The sequence below is a fragment of the Coenobita brevimanus genome, chromosome 21 (genome assembly GCF_032717465.1).
Source record: "Coenobita brevimanus isolate Jiangsu-jjx chromosome 21, ASM3271746v2, whole genome shotgun sequence".
In the NCBI taxonomy this organism is placed as follows: domain Eukaryota; kingdom Metazoa; phylum Arthropoda; class Malacostraca; order Decapoda; family Coenobitidae; genus Coenobita; species Coenobita brevimanus.
In genome coordinates, this window is record NC_136974.1 from 38,373,069 (window position 1) to 38,399,913 (window position 26,845).

The following is a 26,845-nucleotide window of genomic DNA, read 5'->3' on the forward strand; positions in this document are numbered from 1 at the left end:
TGGATGGTGAGCACCACCACCTACCACAATTGTAGTTACTGGTGTTTGAATTAGAGTGAGGGAGTGTGGGTAGGTGTGGAAAGGTGTGAGTTGGATAGATGAGATACCCTAAATGAATGTGTGTGTGAGAAAGCAAAGTATGAAGGTGGATGAAAATAAATGTGTGAGAAAGAGAGGTATTGGGGTTGATAAGGATAAATGGTTGTGTGAGAAAGCAAGATATGAAAATTAAAAATAAATGAGCATATGAGAAAGTTAGTTGTGGAAGTTAAGGATGAGTGACTATGTGAGAAAGCCAGATGTGAAGGTTGATAATGTTAAATGAATGTGTGAAAAAGCAAGATATTGAATGTGATGAGGCTTGGAAGTTTGGAAGAATTTTGATGTGGCAGTCATTGGATTGACTCTAGCTGATCAATACTCTAATGTAAAGCACATAATTGTGGATGTTTATGCTTATGTGGTGGAGTCAGGATTGAGGGTGGGGGAGGACTTGAAGGGTGAATGAATGAGATATGGTTTATTCAACCCCTTACGGGCAGGCAACTTATCTAGTATACATGCGTGTAGGATGGCATATTTTTGGAAAAATAAAGTATCAAAAAATAAGCCTATACATACATAAATACAGTAGATGAAAATGGGTGAAAAACGAAGGTAAGAGGTGTTACTTATACGATACAGCGTGACAGCTGGCTGTGTGAGGTGGAGCGGAGTAGCAGTTGTGGCAACTTGTTAGCAGATGCATGGTGGGGTGAGGGTAGTGGACTTCCCACTCACTCTTGTTTTCTTCACCATGAAGCACTAACTTTATCATTTATGCATTATTCACTGTTCTTTGACTCCATTTTGTATTTTGCACACTACACATTGTATATACTATAAATGTACAGTTTTTCTAATCTTATATATTTTCTATTTTACTTAAACTTATAACGCTAAAACATATGCGTTTATTTACACCTGTTCACTAATTGTTTGCTTAGTATTTCTTCAGTGTGTGATAGTCCAGCAGTAAATCACCTAGTTTAACAAATGAATTATGACAAAAATGGCCAAACATTATGAAACATTGCCCGCCTTCTCACATACGAACGTTACATAATGGTGCCAGCTTTTTGTGGGTTAATTGGGCATGCTGTTAGTAGTTCTCTCTCTCTTAGGTTTTTTTCTTGTACTTTGATCCCTACCTCCTCCATCCATGTGTAGGGAAAGAGGTTGGGATGATGATGGTAGCAGTGATGATGATAAAGTGAAAGGGGAGTGCATATCTGTTGTTACAGTTGGGTATTCAGAATGGAGAGATGGTAGTTTTAAACTAAGTTAAAAGTGGATATATAATACAGTGTAGGACTTATGTGTTGCAGCAGCGTGGGATGAGCCTGCAGCATTCCAAGTCCGGCAGCAACCTGCGTCACAACCATACCATCCCCCACCACGCTGACCCTCGCCCCCCTGCCTCCCCACCCAGGGTGCACTTCAGCGACGACAAGGAGAACGAACCACAGCTGAAGGTAGCTACAGTAATTTTTTTCATTATAAAATACACTTTATGCATATTAACTTGGCAGAGATGATCTTCACTCCCCCACCCACCACCACCTCCCTGCCTCCCATGGGTGAACTTCATCAACAGCAGAAGGTATGGCACAATTTTATCACTGCATGAGGACACTGAGGATTTCAGTTTGTACAGTATAACCCTCACAAGTCACAGAATACAGCGTGCAAGCAGTTCACTACTCCCACACTCCAGTGCAATCCCTCCACACCACAGCACACACTTGCTCACTTAATGTACCTCTCATCACAACAAAGACAATCCTTCAGTATAACTTCACTGAAAACCTCTGTCTGCAAGTGATTGAAGTGGCTGGTGTCCTGCAGTCCACATGTTTCATGTCTAGATGAGCCAGGGATTGCAGTAATGACAACACAAAAACAGTATACCCTAATAATCATCAAATAATAATTTGCAGTTTCAGCTGTTCATTAGAGTCACAACTTATCATCCATGACTTTACTGCAATAGAATGAGAATGAATGCTGCGGTATATTTTGCTACTGCTCTATTGTACTGGATGCATACCTGATATACACTGAACATGTTTGGGATGGCAAGTACATAGTTATTATCCATCTTAATTATACTGTGCACATTATTTATTACTATTCTCTTCCTTTTTTGCTGTACTTAATGGGTTTATGTATTTTGTAGCACCTGTTTATGGTGTTTTAAGAAAGGAAAAGTGCTTTGAAGCTGTTATAGTATTTTATCTGTTATGTATATTATTATGACTGTGGATATCTTTTGTAGTGTTATCAGCAGTTTGCAGAGTAAATAGTCATCACACTCAGACAGGAAGCATTCAGCTGCAAGCACAGACTCTGCCAAAAAAAACAGACTACACAGGTCATAATGGAGAGAAAAAAAAAAAAAAAGAAAAAAAGAAAAGAAAAGAAAAAAGAAAGAGAGTCCTGGGAACTCAGTATATAACTGAAACAGACAAAACTATGCAGCGTAACTACATTCTGATACTTGGTCATGTTTCCTTTAGCCTCAGTTACTATCTAGAGGCACCTAAGCATACTGTGTGCTAAATTTTGGAAGTACAGTATTCTGCATTCATCTCCTTGCCCCAAAAGTTATGAATCTCATGCATAAGGCGTGGCAGTGATGAGATGTTGCATGTTGTAAGCTTCTCCATCATTTCCTCCCATGCATTTTGGGGGGGATGCAAATCTAGAGAGTTACTTGGCCAATCCAGCACTTCAGTTTCATGATCTGAGAGGAATTCCAAAAACATTTTTGCCTTCGGACATGGAGTAATGTCTTGTATAAAATGTGTGCATCCATGAAAGTCATAAAATTGCATGTGGTTGTCCAGCAATTGCATATACTGTAAGCATTCATCATTGTGTTTTTATGAAGGAAGTAGAGGCCTCCCTTCATCACTTCCCTGCTAAAAGAACCCCACACTATTTTGCTATCACTATGTTATACAGACTTCTGTGTGTTGTGGATGACGTGAGTCTTGCCCACCCAATAGGAGAATGAAAACACACAAAGGTGCACTCATCAGAGAACATCGCCTCCCTCCAGTCTTCTGAGGTTCAGTTTTGTATTTACTGTACTTGCAAATGCATTTGTTTGGTCAGAAGTGGTTTCATGGCTGGGAAGCTTGATGACAGGTTCAGGTCCTCCTGCAGCCAGTGTTGGATGGTGTGGATAGAGACACCTTGTAGGAAATTGGGGTGACTAACTTTGAGATGTGCAACCATTATATCAGGAGTTTTAGGTACCTCAACTTATTCAATTATCTGTAATCATCATTGTCTTGCATTGTTCTAGACAAGGTTTTCTTGGTAGGGCAGCATTTGGTGGGAGGCACAGGTACATGACTCTCCTAACTGACTGCTCTGACTGTCTGGTTTGTGCCATTTCATTTATTTCTTTGGTAGAGATTTTCTCTTGCTTCCAGGCAAGAAAAAGGGCCTCTTCCTCATGAGTTAGATCAGTAGCATTCATATCTGATCATTAGAATGCACACATCATCAAATACAGGAGGAAGCAATATCTAAAAGTCCTGACTGGGAGTGAAATCTGTAATACTACCCCTTAGCTTAGCTAGTGGATGACATAGGTAGGGTTAAACACAGCATTTGCTTGAAGCAAACCTAGAGGGAAGTCAGATGTCACCAGACAGATATCAAGCTGATAGTATGGTGCACATTGCAGATGAATCAGGCTACTCCTGGCCATTGTATTTTGAGACAGTGGCCAGTTTTTCTTATGAAATCTGTATACAGAGTCTAAGTCCAAACTGAGGCTTTCACATAGTTACAAATCTTATTATACATTTTAAATTTCATTTTTCCAACAGTTTGCCAGCAGCTGTTGGGTATTACAGTAATTAGGTGGTTTTATCATTTGGGTTAGCTTCTAGTCATTAGGAAATGTCAGCTGTACCATGACCAACCGTAATAAGGGGATTCTTCAAAAGCAAGCATGACATTATTTTCATATATGCTCAATGCGTGTTCAAAGGAAATTAAGTTCTTGAGGAACATTCACAGATTCTGGTATTTATGCTTTTTTGTAGGACTAAGATTTGTCCTGTTGTCCACAGTCATGCCTGGTCAGTGCGCGTCCTCCCTCACTGGCAGTGGGTCCGCTCAACACGCCGGGGATCAAGCGGTCTAAGTCATTGGGCTCGGCTGACCTGCGCTCCTCTCAGTTGCTGGACACCCCTGCCACTGCCACACTGCCTGACCTGGGGCCTTTCTCACCCGACATTATGGCCTCTATCACTAAGGCAATGACTGGTGGGTATTGTAGTCAGTCTCTTATTCTTAGTTTCCACAACACAACAGAACATAAAATGTGAGGCTTTCTTGCAGACCTGAACAGATATATGAGCCTTAATTGCAGACCCAGTCAGTGATATACGCCTTTATTGCACACCGAAACAGTGATACAAGCCTTTTTTGCACAGTATGAGCCTGTATTGCAAACTCAAACATTGATAGAAATCTTTATGGCCCACCCAAACAATGATACAAGCCTTTATTGCAGACCCAAACACTGATTTGAGCCTTTTTTGTACACCCAAACATTGATACAAGCTGTTATTGGAGACCCAAGCAGTGATATGAGCTTTTCTTGCAGACCCAAACAATGTGAGTGGGCGGCAGCTGATGGAAGTGGTGCGACATGTGTTCACAAGGGTGGTGGAGGCCTCCCGTCATGCCGAGCCCGCCGCACGGCTATGCATCACCATCATACAGGTTTGTGAGGAAGGTTGATATACAGAATGGTAGTATGGCCAAGAACAGGCACTAAGTGTGAATGTGTATCCCTGTGAGATGGAGTCAGAATTTCAAGGGTTTGAAATAACAGTTAATGAGAGTAAGGCCCATTCAGATGGGCAGACATTGGTTAGCATCTCCTTCCATCAGATTTTTATGGTGAGTTTCCGGATCCTGCTTTACTCCATCCATGGGTTTGAAAAAAGTAAGGATGCTGCTGATAATAATATATTAATGATTATGATGATTTAATAATGATGGTGATGAGATAATAATGATGATGATGATGATGACTGCAGAAAGAGAACAACGAGACTTTCCTAGAGAGCCTGCTCAACACTTGCCAGGAGTACTTCCAAGAACGTGATCGTCTGCTACGCAACAACCCCCCCGCACCATACCCTGGATTTGTACCTGCACACCCTCGCTGGATTGCCTACATGACCTTCCTCAATGAGATGTATACACAGGTTAGTACATAGGATTTGTTGTTATTGTTGTTGTGACATCATTACATGGTTTAGCTGTTGCCACATCTGCAGATGAAGTTTGTGTTGAATATGAATAATGTCATAGTTGTATAAAGATGCAGATGTATCCCAAGTGATGGTGAATTCTTTGAATGAACTGGCACTTTAGAGAAGCAGAAGACCTGATTATTAGCTATTATTATTATTATTATTATTATTATCCATCCATCCATCCATCATCCAATCCTGCATTGCCCCAAGAGGAGCGTAGGAGCCCGTGGCTAGGCAGTTGGTCTTGACATTTAAGATGAGAGTGACCAGCCTCACTCATCCTTGAGTGACATTACATGAGCAGTCAACCCCAACCACCCCTTGGATATAAACCTTCACTTGCTCAATCCGACTGGAGTGTAATAATTACCCAATAAACCACCAGGTGCCAAAATTTGGTTATATGGTTACCACCCAGCATAGTAAATGGTTTCCTGGTGTACAGGAAACCATTTGGCTTGTCACTCAGTGTAGAGTCACCCACAGGCAGAAGGAAAAGGAAAGAATGAAGGAAAGAAAAACAGAAGAGGGAGTGTAAAGTCAACTGTAGGCAGAAGGACAAGGAAAGAATGAAGGATAGAAAGACAGAAGAGGATGGATGGAAAGAAGGATGGAAGAGAGGAAAGGGCAGACACCCAAGAGCAGCACTACATCAAGTGAGTGGATGGTGAGCGCTCCCACCTATTATTATTACAGTATTATTACCCTGGACATAAACTTGAAAGCCTGTTCCCTGAGGCCCAGCAGTCTCCCACAAGCCACGGTCCTTAAAATGTCACCACTTGGGCATTAATGCTCCCTGTTTGTGGTCAGTATATGCTGGGGCATTTCCCAAGTTTAATAAAATCATCTGGTAGCACCAGGAATAGACTGAAAAGGATGTTACTGAAATTCAAAGACTTAACCCACCTGATGTAAACCTATCATCCTTCTCAGCTCAAGATTGGCATAGCCAGCTAATGGCAAAGTGGATACACGCTGATGTGAAAGGGAAATGCAAAATCCCTTTGCCTCTTTTTTTTCCCTATGAAAGTATAGAGTTATGAGAGGGCATTGATCATAAATATGTTTGAGAATCCTACCCATATGTTATATTAGGTTATATTATACAAAACCCTTGCACACTGGGTAGCACGTCGACATGACACTAAGAAAATGTCTGTAGCTATCGGTGGCATGTATATGTGTTCTGGACTTTTTATATTTGCACCCCAGTACTGGCGACCCAATAGTGGTTCAGTATCAGGAGGTGGCAAGACCAAGGAGTTGCCGTCACGGGAGGACTATTTTATTGTCAATTATTTTCGTCACATATCAGAAGTATGCCATGATTAAGTGATTTTAGGCAGGGGAATCTGGGGGACACTTAACCCAGACAAAAACTCCAGGTTATATGGTTACCATCCAGTGTGGTAAATGGTTTCCTGGGTACAGGAAACCATTTGGCTTGTCACTCAATGTAGAAACCATAAGGCATTCCTGCTTTGAGTGTGTGGATGGTGGGTTCCCCCATCTGCTATGAAGGCTATATCAGATACATCTGTGTGATGCTGCAGTATGTGGTGAATGTTTTTGGCGTATCAAAGGAACCAGGATTCCGGGGGCTTGAATGGTGAGTGAATGGAAGCGTGGCCTGTTGGATTGGGCAAATTTGGGCTGTCTGGATGTTGCTACTCCTTACCCTGCCCTAGGGTGGAAAAGGAGGTCCGGATGATGAATGTGATTGCCAGAAGTATGTCGAGGCATGTGGTACGAGATGTATCGTTGCAGCAGCAGCTTACTTGGATCTGATAGAAGCGATGTCTGATGACTCAGATTATGTTGTCAGATGAAAACGAGTGAAAATGAAAGTCGTATTATTAAAAAAAAAAAAAATTGTTTTGAGTTTATCATTATACAGAATGACATATCTCTGCGAGTGGAGGAACTCCAACACCACAGGTTTTGACAGCTCACCACTCAGGTAATTAATTTTTTTTTTTAAATTATTATTAGACATCATTTGACACAGGAAATTATGGTCAGTTTTTTGGTGTGGAGTATTTTATCAAAACAGTTATCTATATATACAGTATCCCTGTGGGACATCCAGCCCCCCAAAAAAAACACCCAAAGAGGAAGGGTTGAAAACCAAAGACCATGCTAGTGTGTATAGGTCCTCTCCCTATATGGCAGTTCAGCATGTGTCACAATGGTTAGTCACTACCCTTTTCAGACCCTGTCCCAGGTGCTGGAGAGGGATGCCTTCATGTGGTTGCACCAATATAACCATGTGGCTTCACTGCCTGGTTATAAAACATTCCTAACCTCCCTCTCCATCCCTCAACAGGAGGCTGATAGACTGCAGGATGAGGGCAACTTCAGCCTGCAGTCCAGTGAGTTCACATTACAGATGAACTTGGGGCTACAACTACCACAAACTTATCCAAATTTAAACTTTTTGCCCTCAGCTCAAGCGTCGGCACGTCCAGCTGATGACCAAACGAATGCGCAACAGTGAGACTCCCCCTGGCCTGCTGCTGCTGACACTTCTGGCTCAGTGCTGCCAAGTCTGCCTCAGGGAGAACTCTGTCAACAGTCTAGCTGAGGTCAGTCAGCGATGTCTCTTATAGGACATATGCTCTAACTGGGATGCTGAAGAGGGATGCCTTCATGTGGTGGCAATTATATAACTAGGTGGCTCCACTTCCTGGTTATAAAAGTGTTTCTCACTCCCATCCCTCTCCTTGAAGGAGGATGGTAAATTGTGGAGAAAGGGCAACTTCAATCTGCATTCCACAGGGTTAATATTCTGTTAATCCTAGAATTACAACTACTGCTAAAAAGGGTCGCCTTCATGTGGTGACACTGATATAACTTGGCAGCTCAATTGCCTGGTTATGCAATCATTCCTCCCTCCTTCCCTATCATCCAACAGGAGGAGGATGGATTGCAAGATGAGGGTAACTTCATCATGCAATACACCAGGTTCACAGTCAGATGAGCTTGGGATTGCATTATCACTCCCTGTAAAAAGGCAGCACTACGCCAAGCACATACAATATGAGAGCACGTTATACAGACCTCTCAATACAGTATTTTTTTAAAGTCATATGTTCCTTCACAGACTGAGTACCTGTCCTCCATGCTGACTGGTGTGGGTAAGGACATAGGTGGAACTGCCCCACTGAATGTCCCAGGTCATTAACACCACCAGCAATGCAGTCTTACACCTTATCCTGCTTCTCCATAACCCTTTTCATGCTTAATAGAGCTTGCTTTTTACATCATTGACCACAAGATGTAATATGAGGTCTGCATCATCATCATCCAGGTCACCACAGTTACCTCCCCAAGGTGTTACCCTAGGTACTCATCTTACTTAGCAACCCACAAAGGGTGGATGGACACCTGAGTCAAGTGACCCCAGCAGCCCGCAGCAGGATTTGAGACCTGGTGCTAATGGGCTGGCAGCTTCACATTCAGCAATGCTAACCACTCAGCCACCATGGTAACCTGGATGATGCAGTGGCCTTGTATCCCAGGTCATGGGTAAATAAGCTGCCACAGGCTCAAAGGCCTATGTTACGAAGATGAGCACCGCGGCTGAGTGCCTTATGGCATATACTCCCACCTTTACCTTTTTTACTTTTAATATGAGGTCTGTTCAAAACGTAGCCGACTTTAGGTTCTAAAAAAATTAAAAAGCTAAACTGTTGAGTTAGGACACTAATCCCCCTCAAAGTTGGCCCCTTCTTACTTGACACACGTAGCCTAGCATTCTTTCCATTGCCTGAAACATTTTTCAAGGATGATTTTTGGTATCTCCTGCATGTGCTTTGTCGCATTCATCATGATCTCTCAGATGAATGTTGCTCAAGACATGTTGGAGTGTGCAAATTGCGATCCAGTCTTTTTGAAGACTGTTTTCAGTGGAGATGAGACTTGGGTGTACGGATACGACCCAGAAACCAAACATAGTCATCCCAGTGGAGGCATGCAGAGTCACCTCGGCCAAATAATGCACGACAGGTTTGCAGTAAGGTGAAATGCATTGGCATGTTGACTTTTTTTTTTTTTTTTTTTTTCCTCACAAATATGCACCAGAAGTTCAGACTGTCAACAGACATTACTATCTCGACATTATCTGTTGTCTTCATGATGCAGTTCGATGGAAGAAACCAGACTTTTGGAAAGGGGCAGGTTGGAAGCTGCACCATGATAATGCCCCTGCCCATTTTTTTCAACAGATTCAGGAATTTTTGGCCAAGCACATCCCACAGACCTGACAGGCTCTCTACTCACCAGACATGGCTTCGTTCAACTTTTGATTATTCCCCAAGCTCAAAACTCTGCTGTAGGGTTCCTGATTTGAGACGAGAGAAGAGATCATGATGAATATAACAAAGCACTTGTGGGAGATACTGAAAACTGATTATGAAAAATGTTTTAGGCAGTGGAAAGAACTCTGGGCTACGTGTGTTAAGTCAGAAGGGGCCTACTTTGAGAGGGATTAGTGTCCTAGCTCAACAGATTAGCTATTTATATTTTTAGATCCCAATGTCAGATACTTTCTGAACAGACCTCATATATGGACCATCTTCTATTGTTCTTCTAAGCCACATGTTTTTCCGCAGACTGAGTGCTTGTTCTTTGTATTGACTGGTGTGGGTAAGGACATTGAGGTGGAACTGCCACACCAGATGTCCCGAGTCATGAGCACCGCCCGGGACGCCTTCCTCACCACTGTGCGTGTTCCGGCCGTCCGCAAGACTCTCCTGCAGTTGATCGAGATGCACGCAGCACGGTGGCAACTTCCGGCACCTGCAGTCATGTATTATTACCCTGGATCAGGCAGCAAATAGTAGTTGTAATTGAGTATTCAAATATATACTGGCAATTGCAGTAGTATGAGGTACCATTGTGTTTGGTATACTCCTTTCAGTGGCCTAAAGTTGCCATCTCTCCATCTGCTAATTACTCCTGGTGCATGCAGTCATGTACTGTTACCCTGGGTCATGTAGCAAATAGCAGTATTAATTCAATACTCAACTACATACTTGCATATGCAATTGTGAAAGGTCCTGTTGTGTTTGGTATACAGTATTCTTTTCACATTAACTTGGCATAAAATTGCTTTCTGTCCATTTCAATGCTAAGCTGCAGCAAGAAATTACAGAGTACTATTACTCTGGGTCAGGTAGCAGATAGCACCTTTAAACTCTTTTCTTGGCCGAAAATTAACATCCCTTCATCTTGAATGCTAAATTTTAAAAAGGTTAACCCAAGAACATAGTGTCAGGTATAGTCTTATTACTTTGACCTGGCCATAAATAGCAATCTCTCCATCTCCAGTCTGAGCTGTAACAAGAGATTTACACAAGAATGCAATGCAAGACTTAAAGCTACATGAAATAAAAGATCAAAATATGGGCCAGGTTAAGTTGAAAGACCTGTAGAGACACCTGCAGTTGCATAAGGTACGGTAATATTGTGCCTGGTTGAATGATCCAGATGTGATCCATTACAGGTAGTATTCTACTTCAGGGTTAAGTCTGTCAAGACACTGTAATATGATTTTTGTGTAAAATGGAACTAAGCAGGTGTCAGGTCATTGTTATGTTTGTTGCAACTCACCAGGGTAGTTATGGCTCTGTCAGTAGTGTTTTAGAGTCAACTGATATAGTTCATCACATATCAGAGTTTCTGTAGTGATCTTTTTTTTTTTTTTTTTTTTTTTTTTTAATGCAGTTCTCTATCAGATGTACACAGTGAAAGATGGCTCTGTGTACTTTATGAAATTTATGCCACTGATTTCTACTCCTGTTCTTTTGATAAATTATACTCATTGCATAACTGTGACATGGTTGTAATATTCCGATGTGCTCTTGGTAGAAAACTGATTGACTAGATCAAATAGTGGTTCACTCAGATTGTAGTTCATGATGAAAGAAGCTTATATTCAGGTTGGCTTCAGAGCTTTTGTATCACCTCTTCCTTTGTTGTATTCTTGCATTTTGTACCTTTGTAATCCATTTGTATGTTAAAGATGCAAACTATGTTAGCATTGAAAATACACAGATAACGTGCAAGAGATAAAATGTTACCGTGATATAGGGTAAATAAAACACAAAGCTTAAAGAATAATGTGCAGGAGAGTAGAATATTATGATGAAATTAGTTAATATATCACAGAACTTAAATAATCCTCTTTTTCTGGCATATGATCTTGTTGATGGTATGCATTACTGTACATGATTTAGTAAGCAGCATTGTTCTGATTCACTACAACTTGTGAATTGATGGCCATATTGTTATTTTGATGTTTTGAATGCTAGTGAGCTATTAAGAAGAACAAGTGCTTCTGAGAGACAGAAGATCGACCATTATTATTATTATTCTGTATATTTCAAAGGAAGAGGCGCTACAAAGCCTCCTTAACTGATGAGAATTCGAGGCAGAGTCTGTGAGGTTGCTTCACCATTTAGTGCCAAGCATTGCCTGTTGAGAGTGCCTAGGAAGGTCTCTGTACATAATATACTCTTTGTACTTTAACTTGGCCCAAAATTGTCATCTCTCCAACTTAAGTGCTATGTTGTACCAATAGTTTAACAATAGAATGTGGTGCTAGTCATGAAGACGTGCTTTGAAATGAATGTAAAGATGTAGTATTGTCTTATTCTGTCATTAAGCTGTAGCACTAGATTAACGCTAGTATGTGATGTTAGTCATGAGAAATGCTATGGAAAGGATTGCCACTACAGTTTGGTGTTGGTGATGAAGTGCTATGAAAAGCTTGCAGGATCATAGTACTGTCTTATTCTGACATTAAACTATGTAAAATAAGCTGTTAAAGGACAAAATCCTGGGCCATGTTAAGGTGAAAGAACCATTGTTGTGTGTTGGTGCGTACAGTGTGGGTTATATTTTTAAATATTCGGGCTGTGGCCATTTTTCCTCAGCTGCCTTGTCATGTGGGAGGTTATGTAACTCAGCCCGGCCCTTCTTTTTCATCGATCGACCGAATTTAAACGATTCTCGATACCACGAGCTGCCCACCACCGGGCTAGTGTCAAGCAGGAGGCTTTAAGGGGCAAAGAAAAAACATATCAACCCTGTGTCATAACACTGTGATTTGTTCTTATTGTTTTTGCAAGAGGCACAAAAGATGTGGAAAGATTCAAAATGTTCCTGTCCTTTTCCATGCTGTAGAAGCAAGTCCCAGTTTGATTTGTTTACTGCAGGAGCAAGATGACATGGAAAGATTCCAAACTCTCTTGTCCTTGTCCATTCTGTAAAATCAAGTCTCCGTTTGATTTGTTTTTGCAGGAAGAATTTGTCAAAGAAAAATTCTGAACTCTACTTTCCTTGATCTTACTACAAGAGCATGTCCCAGTTTGATTTGTTTTCACAGGAAGAAGAACGGGAGACAGAAAAATTCTGAACTCTCCTGTCCTTGTCTGTACTGCAGAAACAAGTCCCAGTTATGACAGAGACTGATCATAATTTAATTTTTGAGCCCAATCCCCAGCCATGTTTTCCTGCAGTTTTGGAAATCAGCTTCCTGGCCAATCAGTCATGTGATAGATTCTTGGAGACAGCTGCTTCAAGTCTCTGTGTCAATTCTTATTACTGGTATTAAGTTTGTTGCGAGGTCTGGCTACCTCGTGTGTGTTTATGTGTGTATGAGCTTATGTGTATGTTTGTGGTCATGCATGCAAGTGTGCATGAATGTGTGTGTGTGTGTGTGTGTGCAAAGGAAGAAAACAGAGGCAGGTCTAAGGTGCACCTAAAACCAGAAATGTCAGTCTTACTCCCTTAATGTATCTGTTCAGACTTGTGAAAGATACCCACTACCTTCAGCCTTTCTCATTTGAGTAGATGATATTTTGGTCATAAGGCATAGCATCTTCCTATATATCACACCTTGATATTTTCTTGCATGTCATTTATGCTGTGTTGACATCGACATGCAGTAAAAACATACATGAGGAGGTGTAATGTGCATAATAAATTGCTATAGAAGAGGTGTTATGGCATCTCTGAGGCTACTTAGAATGCAACCCTTATCCATTCATTGTTCACTTCACTCTGAGGATATATAATACAGTAAACTGTATATATATATATATATATATATATATATATATATATTCTATCCATCATTCAATCCTACATCGCCCGATAAGGAGCGTAGGAGACCGGGGCTAGGCAGTTGGTCTTGTCATTTAAGATGAGAGTGACCAGCCTCACTCATCCCTGAGTGGCATTATGTGAGCAATCAACCCCAACCACCCCTTGGATATAAACCTTCACCGCTCAATCTGACTGGAGCACAATAATTACCCACTAAATCACTAGGTGCCAAAATTTGGCTATATGGTTACCACCCAGCATAGGAAATGGTTTCCTGGTGTACAGGAAACCATATGGCCTGTCACTCAGTGTAGAGTCACCCACAGGCAGAAGGAAATGGAAAGAATGAAGGAAAGAAAGACAGAAGAGGGAGTGTAAAGTCACCCGTAGGCAGAAGGACAAGGAAAGAATGAAGGAAAGATAGAAGAGGATGGATGGAAAGAAAGATGGAAGAGAGGAAAGGGCAGACACCCAAGAGCAGCACTACATTGAGTGAGTGGATGGTGAGTGCCCCCACCTTCCACAATATATACATAAAACCAACTTATGGTGCCTGGTGGTTTAGTGGGTAATTAAGGCACTCCAATCGGAATAAGCCTGTGTAGGTTTATATCCAAGGGATGGATGGGGTTTATTGCTCACACAATGCCACTTAGGGATAAGTGAGGCTGGTCACTCTCATCTTAAATGTCAGAACCAACTTGCCTAGCCCCAGGCTTCTACGCATCTCATGGGGCAACACAGGACTAGATGATGGATGATGGATATATATATATATATATATATATATTTCTGTTTATTTTTGCTGCAGCCATATTATTTTGTTTAGGGGAGGCTATTCAAATTGGAGGGGTAGGCTATAGCCTTGAGCCCCTCGCCACGAGAGATTATTCAAGCTTCAGCTCATTAGCTTTATCTCCATATCCATATGGGACGTGGGCCATAGTAACAGTAAAAGCAACCACCAGCAGTCCCCTAAAAGGTTAACAAAATCATCTCATGGTAGAATGTGAAAATCTGTATATCTCCCTGTTGCCAGATGCCACAATCCTGTAAGGGGCGACCACAAACAAATTGCCCCCATGTCGCCCTGTACACCGCCATTTCACTGCCCTGCTCCCAGCTCACACCCCCCTCACTCATATACATCACCAACTTGAAGGTGGCTTATACTCTGGGTCTTTTTTTTTTTTTTTTTTTGCCTAGTGTTAAATCTTCTTACACAACTTTAATATCTTTTTTTCCAACAGTTTCCAGCAACTGCTGGGAAGTAATTAGCTGGTTTTGGCTCTTGGTTTAGCTTCCAGTCCACAGAAAACATCAGTAGTACCATGGCCAGCCTCAGTATGGGGATGCCTTAAGAGGAAACATGGTTTCACTTTATGTATGTAATGTATGTTGTATGTGAATGCTAATCTAGTGTAAGGTACTCATTTGTTCTGTATGTTGTGCAGAACTGGTGAATAATGAAGCCAGACTGTAATGATGTGCCTTATACAATACAGTATATCCTCTCTGTGGACAGTATTCTAAGTGAAGGATATTTCATAACACATTTTCCTTTGCAGGGCCGGATTACCAGGTATAGGCAAAATGGGCAACTGCCTACCAGGCCACGGCCTGTCACAGGCCATCGAGACTTCAAGAGCAGAGTAAATATACTCTTTGGGTATCCAAATAAGGACCATCTCCCATCAGGCCATCAAAAAAGGCCATTATAGGTCATGCCTAAATTTCACTGGCAATAATGGAAGAGAGAGAGCTGTATGTTGCAGGCCAACTGTCTACGTTGCCTACCAGGCCACAGCGGGGTTAATTCTGCTCTGTTCCTTTGTGATTCATTCTGCACGTTACACCTCGGTAGCCTCTTATATGTTAATACAAATTGTGTTGATAATAAAATGATATAAGTAGCATACAAGAGAATGTTAGTGTAATATGCAAAATGAATCACCAGATAAGAGGTACTATGAATCCTTCTCTGGCACCAGGAATATAACCTACAACTGAATAATTTCCTCCAATATACAGTACCAGTTGTTTGAAAAAAATCGATATTTTGTCCTAGACTTATAACAAGGTTTGTGTGTATTGAGAGTTATATTATGGAGAGGATATACTGGTACTATAGTCCGTTTCAAGTTAGAATTATCCTTGGGGAATGACTCGTATCCTTCCACATTCGCCCATACTCCACCACTCTACCTGTCACCTGGAACTCTAGCTTGTTCAAAATTGGAATTTTAGTTACAGGTGATAGAGTGAGAAAGTATGGGCAGGTGTGGAAGGGTCTGAGTCTTGGCCAAGTGTAAATTCTGCTTTGGAATGAAATATTCAGTAAACTCTCAGTTATCCGGCGTAATTCAGCCAAGTCCTACGCCAAATAATGTGAAACGCCAGATATTGCATAGTTCCCCCCATTGGCTTCATATTCGGTGTCGAGCTGGATATTGCATTATTATCAGTCTCTACCTTCTATACTATAAACTATCACATGAGTCAAAGATGAAAACTAATTATGAAATACAATAAAGTAATGATACAGTACAGTAATACAGCGCCAGTTGACTACTGTTTACTCTCTGGTTGATATGTCTCGATGCCGGATATTGCATAGAACTGCCAATTACACCCTGTTTTGGTGCTGAATATTGCATGATTTTGCTTTCATAAAGCCAAGCCAGCAGTGCTGGATATTGCAGTGGGCTGGGTATTGCGAGAGCAGATAGTTGAGAGTTTACTGTACTGTATGTTTATGTATTGTGATGGTGCCTTTCACGTCATGGTTGTGTCAGGACGTGGCTAGGAAGTGTAACCAGCTCATGTATATATATAGTCAGTACTGTGCTGAGTATGGTATCTCAGAGTTCAGTGTAAAGCAGTGAGTCTGCTATTTTGATGGGACACAATAGAGACCCAGCATAACTCGCAGAGACCCACTACATGAAGGCATCCCTCTCCAGAAAGTGTTATATGGAAGTTTAAGGAGTTATCTACGGGGTTCCTAGTGTACAGTAATATGCGTAAGGTTTCAGTTCATTCCCCAGTCTAGCATAATTCCATTGGCTGTAGTCCATTCACACTTGCCCACACTCCATCACACTGCCTCCATCACCTGTAACTGGAATTCTGTTTTGGATTGGAATGTGGTTACATGTTATGGGGTTAGATTGAGGGAGTTTGGGCAGGTGTGGAAAGGTGTGAATCATGGTCAAGTGTTTATTCTAATTTGGAATGGGCTGAACCTTCCTTAATTAAGTCTTGTACATGGCCTCATTAATCGGGTGCTGGGTCTCTAGAAATGTTGCATCTTCTTGAATATTTTTTACAGCAGTTGATATGTGGGAATAATAAATTTGTAGAGCACTAGGTTATAGATATATTTATATATATACATATTCTTATAAACATACAGTACAGGTATATGTATATGTATTTATATAAACCAAAGAACTGAAAAAGAATACTTTTCAGCAGTTGTATGTTCAGCTGATTTATATATACATATATGCAACAGAAATGCTTTAATATAATCTAGTCTGTTCCAGTGACTGCACTCACATGTTGCTCTTAAGAAAACACTATTGTATATATTTATTATGACATTTTAATAACTGGTTGTTGAATGTTTTGATAGGGAGACAAAGTGGTGTGGGTCATTAACAGCGAGTCACAGCTCTGGTCCTTATGTGCACACTGCAACCCCCCCCCCCACACAGAGTGCACGGTGTCTGGAGTGAGTGTATTCGTGTGTGTGTTTGTGTGAAGTTACTGTGTGCACTATGAGGTCCAGAATATGTGGTTTATCGCAACACATAAGGTTCTTCCAATGATCAGAGTTGGAAATGTGTGTTTAATATAAGTATCAACAGAAATATTTTGCAGATATGACTTGCTATCTGTCTTTCCTTTGTGCTATAAAAACAAACTGTGTTCCTGTACCTAGTCTTTTAATCTTAATCCTTTGCATAATATAGCATGTTTTGTAACATGTAGATGCTGCTAGGGGTGTAGGTCATCTCCTACTCTTCAGTGTTCTGGACCAAAAGTAGCCTAGCCTTGGGCCCCTACACTCAGAAGTGGGAGAAATGGGATTCAGCTGTTAGGTTTACTGATAGTTTCTGGTGCGGGATGCCTTTGTGTGGTGCCTGGATGCACAAATGTCTGTCAGTACTCTCCCTCTACCCACTGGCAAAGGTTCCCGAGGGGAACCGATGTGATTGGAGGATGTAAGCCTTAGCCAAGGAGGAGGTTGAGAGGGTTGGATGACTCCCCCACCCGCCTAAAGGTTCACTTTCTCATGGTCCGTTTTTTTAACATAAATACAAAAAGAGTCACTCTCTGTTCAGAAGTTTTGTGCTGCTTCTTAACATTGCTTATGCATACACTCAGACGCCCATAGCAAGCCTACAGCAGACCTTTGACCAGTTGACTGCTATGCGAGTCCAGAGTCAGCTGAAAAGATCTCCCCCTTCAAAAGGTCCGACTACAGGCCAGTGGTGGAACTGCCTAGTCATACAAATGTCTGGCAATCCTCTCCCAGGTCCCCTAGTAAATATCTTTAACACCTTTCAGCTCAGCTGATGGCCATGTGCAGTCAGATTGGAAGGTCAGATTGATTGGGAATCAAGGAAGTTCATTCCCACCTCAAAACCAAGGTTAGTAGTATTAGTAGCAGTAGCAGTAGTTGCAGTAGTAGAAGCAATAGCAGAGTATGGTAGTAGTAGTAGTTGTAGCAGTAACAGTAGTTTGTAGCAGCCGTAGTAGCTTGTATGTAAAAAAGATGAGAAGGGAAGTGGGGAACGGAGGATGAGATAGATGGATGGGGAGAAAGGTATATGACTAAGGATAAGTTGCTGATAAGGCAGCATGATGACAGAGGACTGCGTGACACAGAAGCCCAGATTTTTAAAGGAAGACACGTGTAAGATGAATTGACGATGACTGTCCTCTCCTCCAAGGAGAACCGAGAAGGAAGGGTCCGTGACCCCAAGGCCAAAGCGATTCCACACTGCAGTGCATATGGTATAGAGTGGAAGTAGTGCCCCAGCAGCAAAAAGAGGGTGTGTAGCAGACCTCAAGTTTTACCAAAGTGGGAACCTGTGTCCTGAGCCCTCCACCATTGACTATGAATCAGAAGCCAAGTGAAATTAACAACCTGAAAATTAGGGCACTGTTTTGTACACAGAATTGTATGAGTAGATATTTGAGTAAAACTAGTTTTGGACTGTTGAGCTTACTCTGATGGCTTGATTGATGAAATATTTACAATACAGGTATTGTTGTAAAGGTATACGCAGTGCTTACAGTATACAACAAAAGAAGGTGGTGGGTCTTGCCACACAATTTCTTCAGCAAATATGGTCATATACAATCAGTGGTTATAAATTCGTGGATGTAGCCACACATAGCAGTATCTCAAATATTAACTATAGTACATGCTAGAAAATGTAGAGGAATGTATAAGATATATTACATACAGGAGAAGCAACATCTGAGTAGAATAGAAGCATAACATAGTAGCACTAGCCCCAGCCTAAGGTGACATCGCACCGCCTTATAAGTGGGTAATATGATATGGGGTTGGTGAGCCATGGCCAAATTGCCCACCAACACAACCTCTCTCTCTCTCATCTTCTCTACTTCCAGCTTCTTAATTCCTGAAGAAGAATTTATGTTCACAAGGCAGCTCTCTCTCTCTCTCCCTCTCTCATCTCACTGCTTCCAACTTCTTCCTGAAGAGGAATTTAAGTTTCTCTCTTCTTCGCTACTTCCAACTTTTTCCTGAAGAGGAATTTAAGTTCGCAAGACAGCTCTCTCTCTCTCGAATCAATTTTTCTTCCATATACAACCGTCGCAAAGGCACTTTTAAGTACTAAGTAAATAAGGAGTGTGAGTGGTGCATGGTTGTTCAGCTCGTAGCTCTGTCTGTCATCGAATCTGCGTCCAGACTTGGAGGCTGTGTGGTGCAAAGTAAGACTGTGTGGTGCACAATAAGTGCACTACAGTACTCCATGTAGCGCACTTATTGTGCACCACACTTAGAGTTTCTTGGAATTTTTCCTGGGTTCAATCTTGGGAATTTTGAAATTAGTGAGTGGCAACACTGGCAAGGCCCTTGCTAACCCCGGCCCCCCCCGGGCTCATGGGGTGAATGAATTTCTTTATATATGGTAAAATCATGAGTTAACCTTATTAATGTAAGTGTAAAAAAAAAAAGACTAATTAATACGTATTCTACTTGTTAAATATTTTCCATCGCCGAAATTTTGCATACCCGAAATTTTGTAAACAAACAAGATGGAACACGACTTAAACGGTTGTCCGAGTGCCGTAGTTTTAAATTAGGGTATAATCAGTTAGCTTTCGTCAGTCAGGATGAATGAAGTTGCAAATAAAGAGAATGTGCTGACGTTTGCAGAAGCGAAGAATTCAGAAATGGTGGCGGACGCTCAAAAGGTGTGGTGATTGGGTAAATGGATCATTTTCAACTTTATAACCCCCATTGATAACTTTTTTTCTGTCTTAGCTTTGTAGAATTCCGTCTGTTATGGACCCAGTTGAGATGAATCCTCACTGTGGCCAGGCAGCTCGGTTCCTTTTTCTGACCGCACCAGGCTGTTGGAGTTTTAGCTGGGGTATCCTGGTGTACCGTAGGTGGCTGGTCTGGGATCTTAACCAACCATGCATCCCCAGTCGTTTCTCAAAGGTATCCGTTGCTAATCCATTGATATTCCGGAGCTTTACTGGTATGCAGTCTTAGGTAGTCTTTAAGGTGACATAAGACAACCTTATTTTGCAGGTTTCTTCAGTTTGCACTTCATGGGATTCTTTGAATAATTTCCAAGTGTTTTCAAGTTTTGATGTTTTTACCATAGATGTTGACAACCATCATCCACTCACTTGATGTTGTGCTGCCAACTTCTTCCTTCACCTTTATTATTCAATTTCTGTGTCTGCCCTCCCCTCTTCCTATTTCTCACCATCATCCCCCCACTTGATGTATTGCTGCCAACTTCTTCCATCATCTTTATCATTCTTTTTGCGTCTGTCCACCTCTCCTATTTTTCACCATCATCCACTCACTCGATGTGGTGCTGCCTACTTCTTCACTTTAATAATTCTTTTTCTATGTCTGTCCTCCTCCCTTCCTATTTATCACCATCATCCACTCACTTGATGTAGTGCTGCCCACTTCTCCCATCACCTTTATCATTGTTTTTCTGTCACTTCTCCTCTCTTCCTGTTTCTTACCATCACCCACTCACATGATGTAGTGCTGCCTGTATCTTCCAACATCTAAATCATGCCTTTTCTGTGTCTGCCCTCCTCTCTTCCTATTTCCCCCATCTTTCCTGTCACTTTACAATGAGTAACATGCCTAATCATTTCTTGTCATTTACAGTGCTGGGTGGTAGCCGTATAACTAACCCATATGTGTGCCTTATATGTCAGCAAGTGGGTTGGAAGAGGATTAGTGCCCCTTCCCATAAGACAGCTAACTCAAAGATAAATGGCCACCCTTTAGGGGATTATAGCATCTGGCTGTAGATAGGTAGACATAATTTGTTTAAGACTGTCCACCTGTATCTTTACATATATTTTAACTCACCTGCCTGTTCAGAATGGTGTATAAACAGCTGTTTGGGGATATTTAATGCAATAAGGCATTTTAATTATGCCAAAAACAAAAACGATAAAGCGGGATAATGCAGAACTGTTAAAAAAACTAGACTATGGTGTTCTGGTGTGGAAGTTGTGTGACACATTACAGTAGTTAGTGGTTTGTTAACTCTTTATGATATAAAGAAGGAGATGAAAAAATACTGAAATTCTTTGCAGACAGTAATTGGAAGAAGCAGATGAACATTAGAAAAACTATGGTATGGAATATATTAAGAGTACTGAACATGATCGAGTGATGATGGAATGGTTTTGACAGCGTCAGAGTGATGGAGGGGACTTTCCAGGTAGCATGATAATGAACCAGGCTCTGATGTTCCATAAAGAACTTAAATTAGAACATGATAGTGAGTACAGCAGGATATGGCCCAGAAGTGAATTGTTGAATTGTTTTATGTGACCTCTCTCGGTCTCTGTTATTATAGGCTATATGACCTCTGTTGGTCCTTGTTATTATGTGGCCTCCATTGGTTTCTGTTATTTGTGACCTCTTTTGGTCCCTGTTGTTGTTTGTGACCTCTGTTGGTCCCTGTTATTATACGGGTATGTGACTTCCATTAGTCCCTGTTATTTTATGTGACATCCTTTGGTCCCTGTTAATATATGTGACCTTTGTTGGTCCCTGTTATTATATGTGACCTTCATTGGTCCCTGTTATTATATGTGACTTCCGTTGGTCCCTGTTACTATATGTGGCCTCCGTTGATCGTTGTTATTATATGTGACTTCTGTTGGTCCCTGGTATTATATGTGACCTCAGTTAGTTTGGCAAAACAGTTAATCTGGCAGGGGTCTAGAGCCAAGGGTGCCAGAAAGTCAGTGTTGTGTTTCTGGGTAGAGTGATAGAAAAGAGAGGAAAATGTGCAAAAGAAGTTGAAAAATAGAGTGAGTCAAGGAAGAAAAGTAGCTGGTGCAATGAAGGCCTTGGTAAGATAGAGAGACTTGAGTGTTGCAGCTGCACGAGGCTTACATGAAGGTGTGTTAATGCCAACTTTAACATATGGATGTGAGACTATGGTGTGGCATGAAAATGAAAAGTCAAGAGTAAGAGTAATGGAGATGGTACTGCTGAGGAATGTATGTGGAGTACAGAGGGTGGATAGGATCCGAAATAATGTGATTCGTGAAAGATTTGGAGTGAGGAAGTCGGTGGACACCAGAATCGAAGAGAATGTACTGAGACAGTATGGTCATGTGGAAAGAATGGATAACAATAGAGTGGTGAAAAAGGTATATCTGAGTGAATTTGAAGGAGGGAGGAGGTGAAGTAGGCCAAGGAGAAGGTGGAGGGAATATGGTGGATGAGTGTGTGAGAAAGAGAGGTTTGGAAGTCGGTGAGGCTAGGGAACTGACAAGAGATTGAGCTGGCTGAATGAATGTTGTGAGGAGAGGTGGATGATCTGGGATTTGGCACCCCTTTTTGATGTGGCAGCGTCCGGATTGACTCTATTGGATACGTTTATGTGAAGCTACAGAACGTGGTGAATGTTTTTGGCATATCCGATAGAGTCAGGATTCCGGGGGCTTGAATGATGAGTGAATAGAAGTGTGGCCCATTGGGTTGGGCAAATTTGGGCTGTCTGGACATTGCTACCTCTCATGTTGCCCAAGGGTGGGAAAGGACGTCTGGATAATGATGGAGGTGATGTTATTGTTTTTATTATACTGTAGCTACAGTAATTATAATTTTATTACTATTATTGTTATTATTATTATTACCTGTATTTGCAGATGCCGAACATTGAAGACTTTAAATTTTTGAAGCCAATAAGTCGAGGGGCCTTTGGGTAAGTTTATTATTATTTATTATCCTTTTTATCATATGTATGGCTATACTGAAAAATGAAGATAGATAAATAGGTAGATACGGTAGTAGGAAGAAAGACCTTATGCATGTTACTGTTGTTGTAGCCCGAGGCATATCTGAATGTTAACCCAGTAGACTGTAGACTGAAGCTGCCTTTCTCCTGCAGTGCACCATCATCCTTGCAGGGAGCCAGGGAGGGAGTTGAGAGGCATGTGTGTAAATTGGAAGCATAGCCACCTGATATCAATGCCACCACTTGCAGGCATCCCTCTTTAGCACTAAAGACCTCATGTTGAAGGGATAAAGAAAGGCTTTATGTAACCCTCTTCATTTCATTTTTGAAGGCTCCAACATGCTTGCATGCATTGGCCTTGGTCACCTGAGGACGGCTCTCCATGCTGCTCGATTTCTGACAGCTTCCTTATTCAGTCCCTTATCCCTGAGGGGATAAGACCTCGTCCCAGGTCTTTTTCGGAGTGCCTCTTGCAACCCTACCCTTAATGTTAACACTACTCATTTTCTGCACCCAGTCATCATTCCCCATCCTCTCCATGTGCCCAGAGCATCTCAGTCTACCTCTACTCATCACAACACCAATACACTCCAGTCCCATCCTACCTCTGAACTCTTCCATTGTAAGCCTAGGCCCCCCAGGCCTCACACTCAGGGATGCACTGCACATTCACCTAATGATTGCCACATCTGTGTACATCTGAACCTGAAAATATCCTCTTTCTTTACTGCCCAGGTCTCACTACCATACAGCATTACACTCCTAACACATGCTGCATACAAAAATCCATTAGCATGGAGGGAAATCCCTCTCAATGTCAAGAGAGACAACAGTTCCCTGAACTTCTTCCAATCACTCCTCACTCTAGCCCCACCTCTGGCACATAACATGTCTCCCAATTAACAAAACTCTTCGACACATTCAAGAGACTCACCAGCAAAATCAGTTCTTTCACACCTGATGATCTCCACCTGCTCTCCCTGATACACCACACACATGAAATCAGCAATATCTCACAGCATACCTGTAATACCACTGCATCTCTTACGCACCTACTTACCACAAACACCGCACAGGATGGAATTACTTCCCACGCCCTTGTGTCAAATCACACTAGGCCACTCAACCTCTTCTTTGACAGTACTGCCACCAGCCCTAACTACCATCACTTTTGTTTTATTTGCATTTACTCTTAAGCCCTTGTGCCCCATATTATCTCTCCACTTCCTGAATCTTTCCTCCACCTCCCTTTCTTTCTCTGTCATCAACACCAAACCATCAACATACAACATTTCCCACGGGAGTCCATTTCTGAAGTCACGTAAGAGGGCTTCAAGTACCATGATAAACAACAAGGGGCTCAAAACTGACCCCTGATGCACACCAGCATTCAGGGAAAACTCATCACTCAATCTCCATGCACCCTTCCCTGGGTGTGAGCACCCACATATACAGCCCTAACCACCCTAACCAGCCGTCCCTTGAATGCAAGCTGTCTCATTGCCCACTTCACCACCTCTCTTTGGGCTCTGTCATATGCCATCTCCAAATCAACAAAAACAAAGTACAGTACAGTTCCCTGTTCTTTCCTATATATTTTTCCTGAAGCTGTCGAACAATGACTATGGCATCAGTGGTCCCTCTGTCTGTCATAAACCCTTCATTATCTGGTAATTACCTTCATTATCTGGTCCAAAAGCTATATGCCTCCTCTAATTTCCTCTCTCCAGGGCATTGCCCTTCCTCTTGTACACATTTACAATTATACTCTTCAGCCAATCATCTGGGACAACACGCTCATATATAGTTGCATTTATCACGTCAGTGACTAGCTCCACATCTGTATCTCCTGAGACTTTTTAACATTTCAGCAGTCAGTCCAGACACACCTGCTGCCTTCCTCACCTGCATCCTGCCTATTGCCCTGCTCAGAGTAGCAGCATCAATCAAAGGCCAAGGGGCCAAGCACTGGATCTGCTGGCTCCAAATCTTCCCGTGTCCCAGTCTAACTCCTCATTCAACAACCGGTTTTAATGCATTCTCCAGACGCCTTTAATATCCCCACTGTTCAACACTACCTGTCCTTCATCATTCTTCACACACTGCTCACTTATGATATCCCAGTTTTCCTTCTTCATCTGATTTGCCACTTTAAATATCATAGCCTTCCTTTCCACTTCCTCCTCAGTTAAGAAAAGTAACTACCTATACAATAATCCCTCTGCTATCCGACATAATAGACCTAAAGACATGTCCGGAAAGTGGTCCTGTCCGGAAAGTGGGCCCCTGGCTCCTGGACTGGTACTTACGGACCCTAACCCAGCCTAACTTTGAAAGCCACCTAAATAACTCCCTACTGGACATGCATAGCACCTATTTAAACCTATTTAAGACCTTATTCACACCAGTAATGGACATAAAGCATGAAATAAATGAAAAGGAATCAAAGAATGAGCAATTAAAGTGACTGTACCTCAGCCAGGGTACTTACTGCATGTCTGTGGCTGCCTTCTCTAAGGCTTTGACAGTGGTGAAAAAGCTCTTGAAGCACATACAGTAATCCAGTGCTGTGCTGCACTTACAGTAATTCTTTGCACTGTGAGTTATAATTGTTTAACACTTCACATTGTTAATTGCACCATGCCAGTTTCAACCGCCAGTTTCAGCCACCAGTTTGCACTTCACAGTTAATTCTTTGCACTCAGCATTCTAATTTCGTAACACTGCACAACACTGTAAATTCCCGTGTGGTCTAGTGGCGAGGTATTGCAGTTTATTCACTGTTTATTCACAAAAAACGAGCACGTGCACCATCCATTGCGATAAGCATCTACTCGTGATCGCGGTTAAGCAGTAACTGGTGGTGAGGGAGGAGCAGGGTTGCCAAATCGGAGCTTGGCCACATTACAGCACTCCTCAATTTTCATTACCAAATTTAACTTTTCATTACCAAATCATAAAGCTAGCATTTATTCTTCACTAAATACATATACAAGTGGAAATAAATGTAATCACTCTCCTTATAATTAACAGCATGTTGATTATTTTCACGCTGTGTAGGCAAGCAGATTAATCAGAGACAGCAGACAATCCACCATCTCCATCCTGTGTATCCTCATAGGCCTACATGTGAAAAATCCGTTTGGTAATCCATTATTCTGATTCATTACCAAACGAATTTTTCATTACCAAATTGATCCATATTTGGTAATGAAAAATACCAAATGGCAACCCTGACAGAGGAGGGGGGAGGAAGGAAGGGGTGAAGGGGCTGTGGTGTAAACAGCTGTTCGGCGCCACCCAGTAATTTCAAATTACAGGTGGGGAAAAAATTGGATTTTGGGGGGATTTTTTTCTTTCTTTGTCCATTTCTGGGTTCTGAAGGTCCAGGCCCACAATGTCCGGTAAGTGGGGTGTCCGGAAAGTGGGCGTCCGGATAGTATGGGGATTACTGTACTGTATCCTGAACTGAATAAAAAAAAAATCTGGAGGTAGAAGGATTGCCTTGAAAATTACAGTCTCTGAATGCAGAGAGTTATCCATATGAGTTTCCTGCATTTTTACTTTAATTTAAAAGGCCTACCTCTGTCAACTGTATGCACTCACAGTGTTACTTTTACTAGCTTTATCACCCTAATTGTTACATAAATATTTTTTCTTTTGTGTAACAGGAAGGTGTTCTTGGGTTGCAAGAAGGATAACCCTAGTCAGCTGTATGCCATCAAGGTGGTCAAGAAATCGGATATCGTCAACAAGAATATGGTAGAACAAAGTAAGAGAAAAAGATTTCTGTAGTGTAAAGTTTTAGCAGCATTTGTGTCATCGTCATCATTAGCAGGAGCAGCAACATTGTTTTTGTCTTTGCGGTCTGTCTGTTTTTGTTATCATCATCATTAT

The 26,845-nt window shown here is 41.7% G+C and overlaps 1 protein-coding gene across 6 annotated transcripts in view; it reads left to right on the plus strand.

Moving 5' to 3' along the window:
- Window positions 1-17,386, plus strand: part of LOC145392268 (uncharacterized) — a 54,132-nt gene extending 36,746 nt beyond the window's left edge. For 5 of the 6 annotated variants that reach the window (XM_080266738.1, XM_080266735.1, XM_080266736.1 and 2 more), the window contains 6 exons: window positions 1,368-1,514; window positions 4,131-4,326; window positions 4,670-4,788; window positions 5,109-5,279; window positions 7,781-7,918; window positions 9,947-17,386. In XM_080266738.1, coding sequence (XP_080122864.1) covers window positions 1,368-1,514; window positions 4,131-4,326; window positions 4,670-4,788; window positions 5,109-5,279; window positions 7,781-7,918; window positions 9,947-10,174 — 999 coding nt within the window. In that variant the 3' untranslated portion in view covers window positions 10,175-17,386. The remainder of the gene's footprint in view (window positions 1-1,367; window positions 1,515-4,130; window positions 4,327-4,669; window positions 4,789-5,108; window positions 5,280-7,780; window positions 7,919-9,946) is intronic. The other variant, XM_080266737.1, reaches the window with a different exon arrangement.
- The last annotated feature ends 9,459 nt before the right edge of the window (window positions 17,387-26,845 follow it).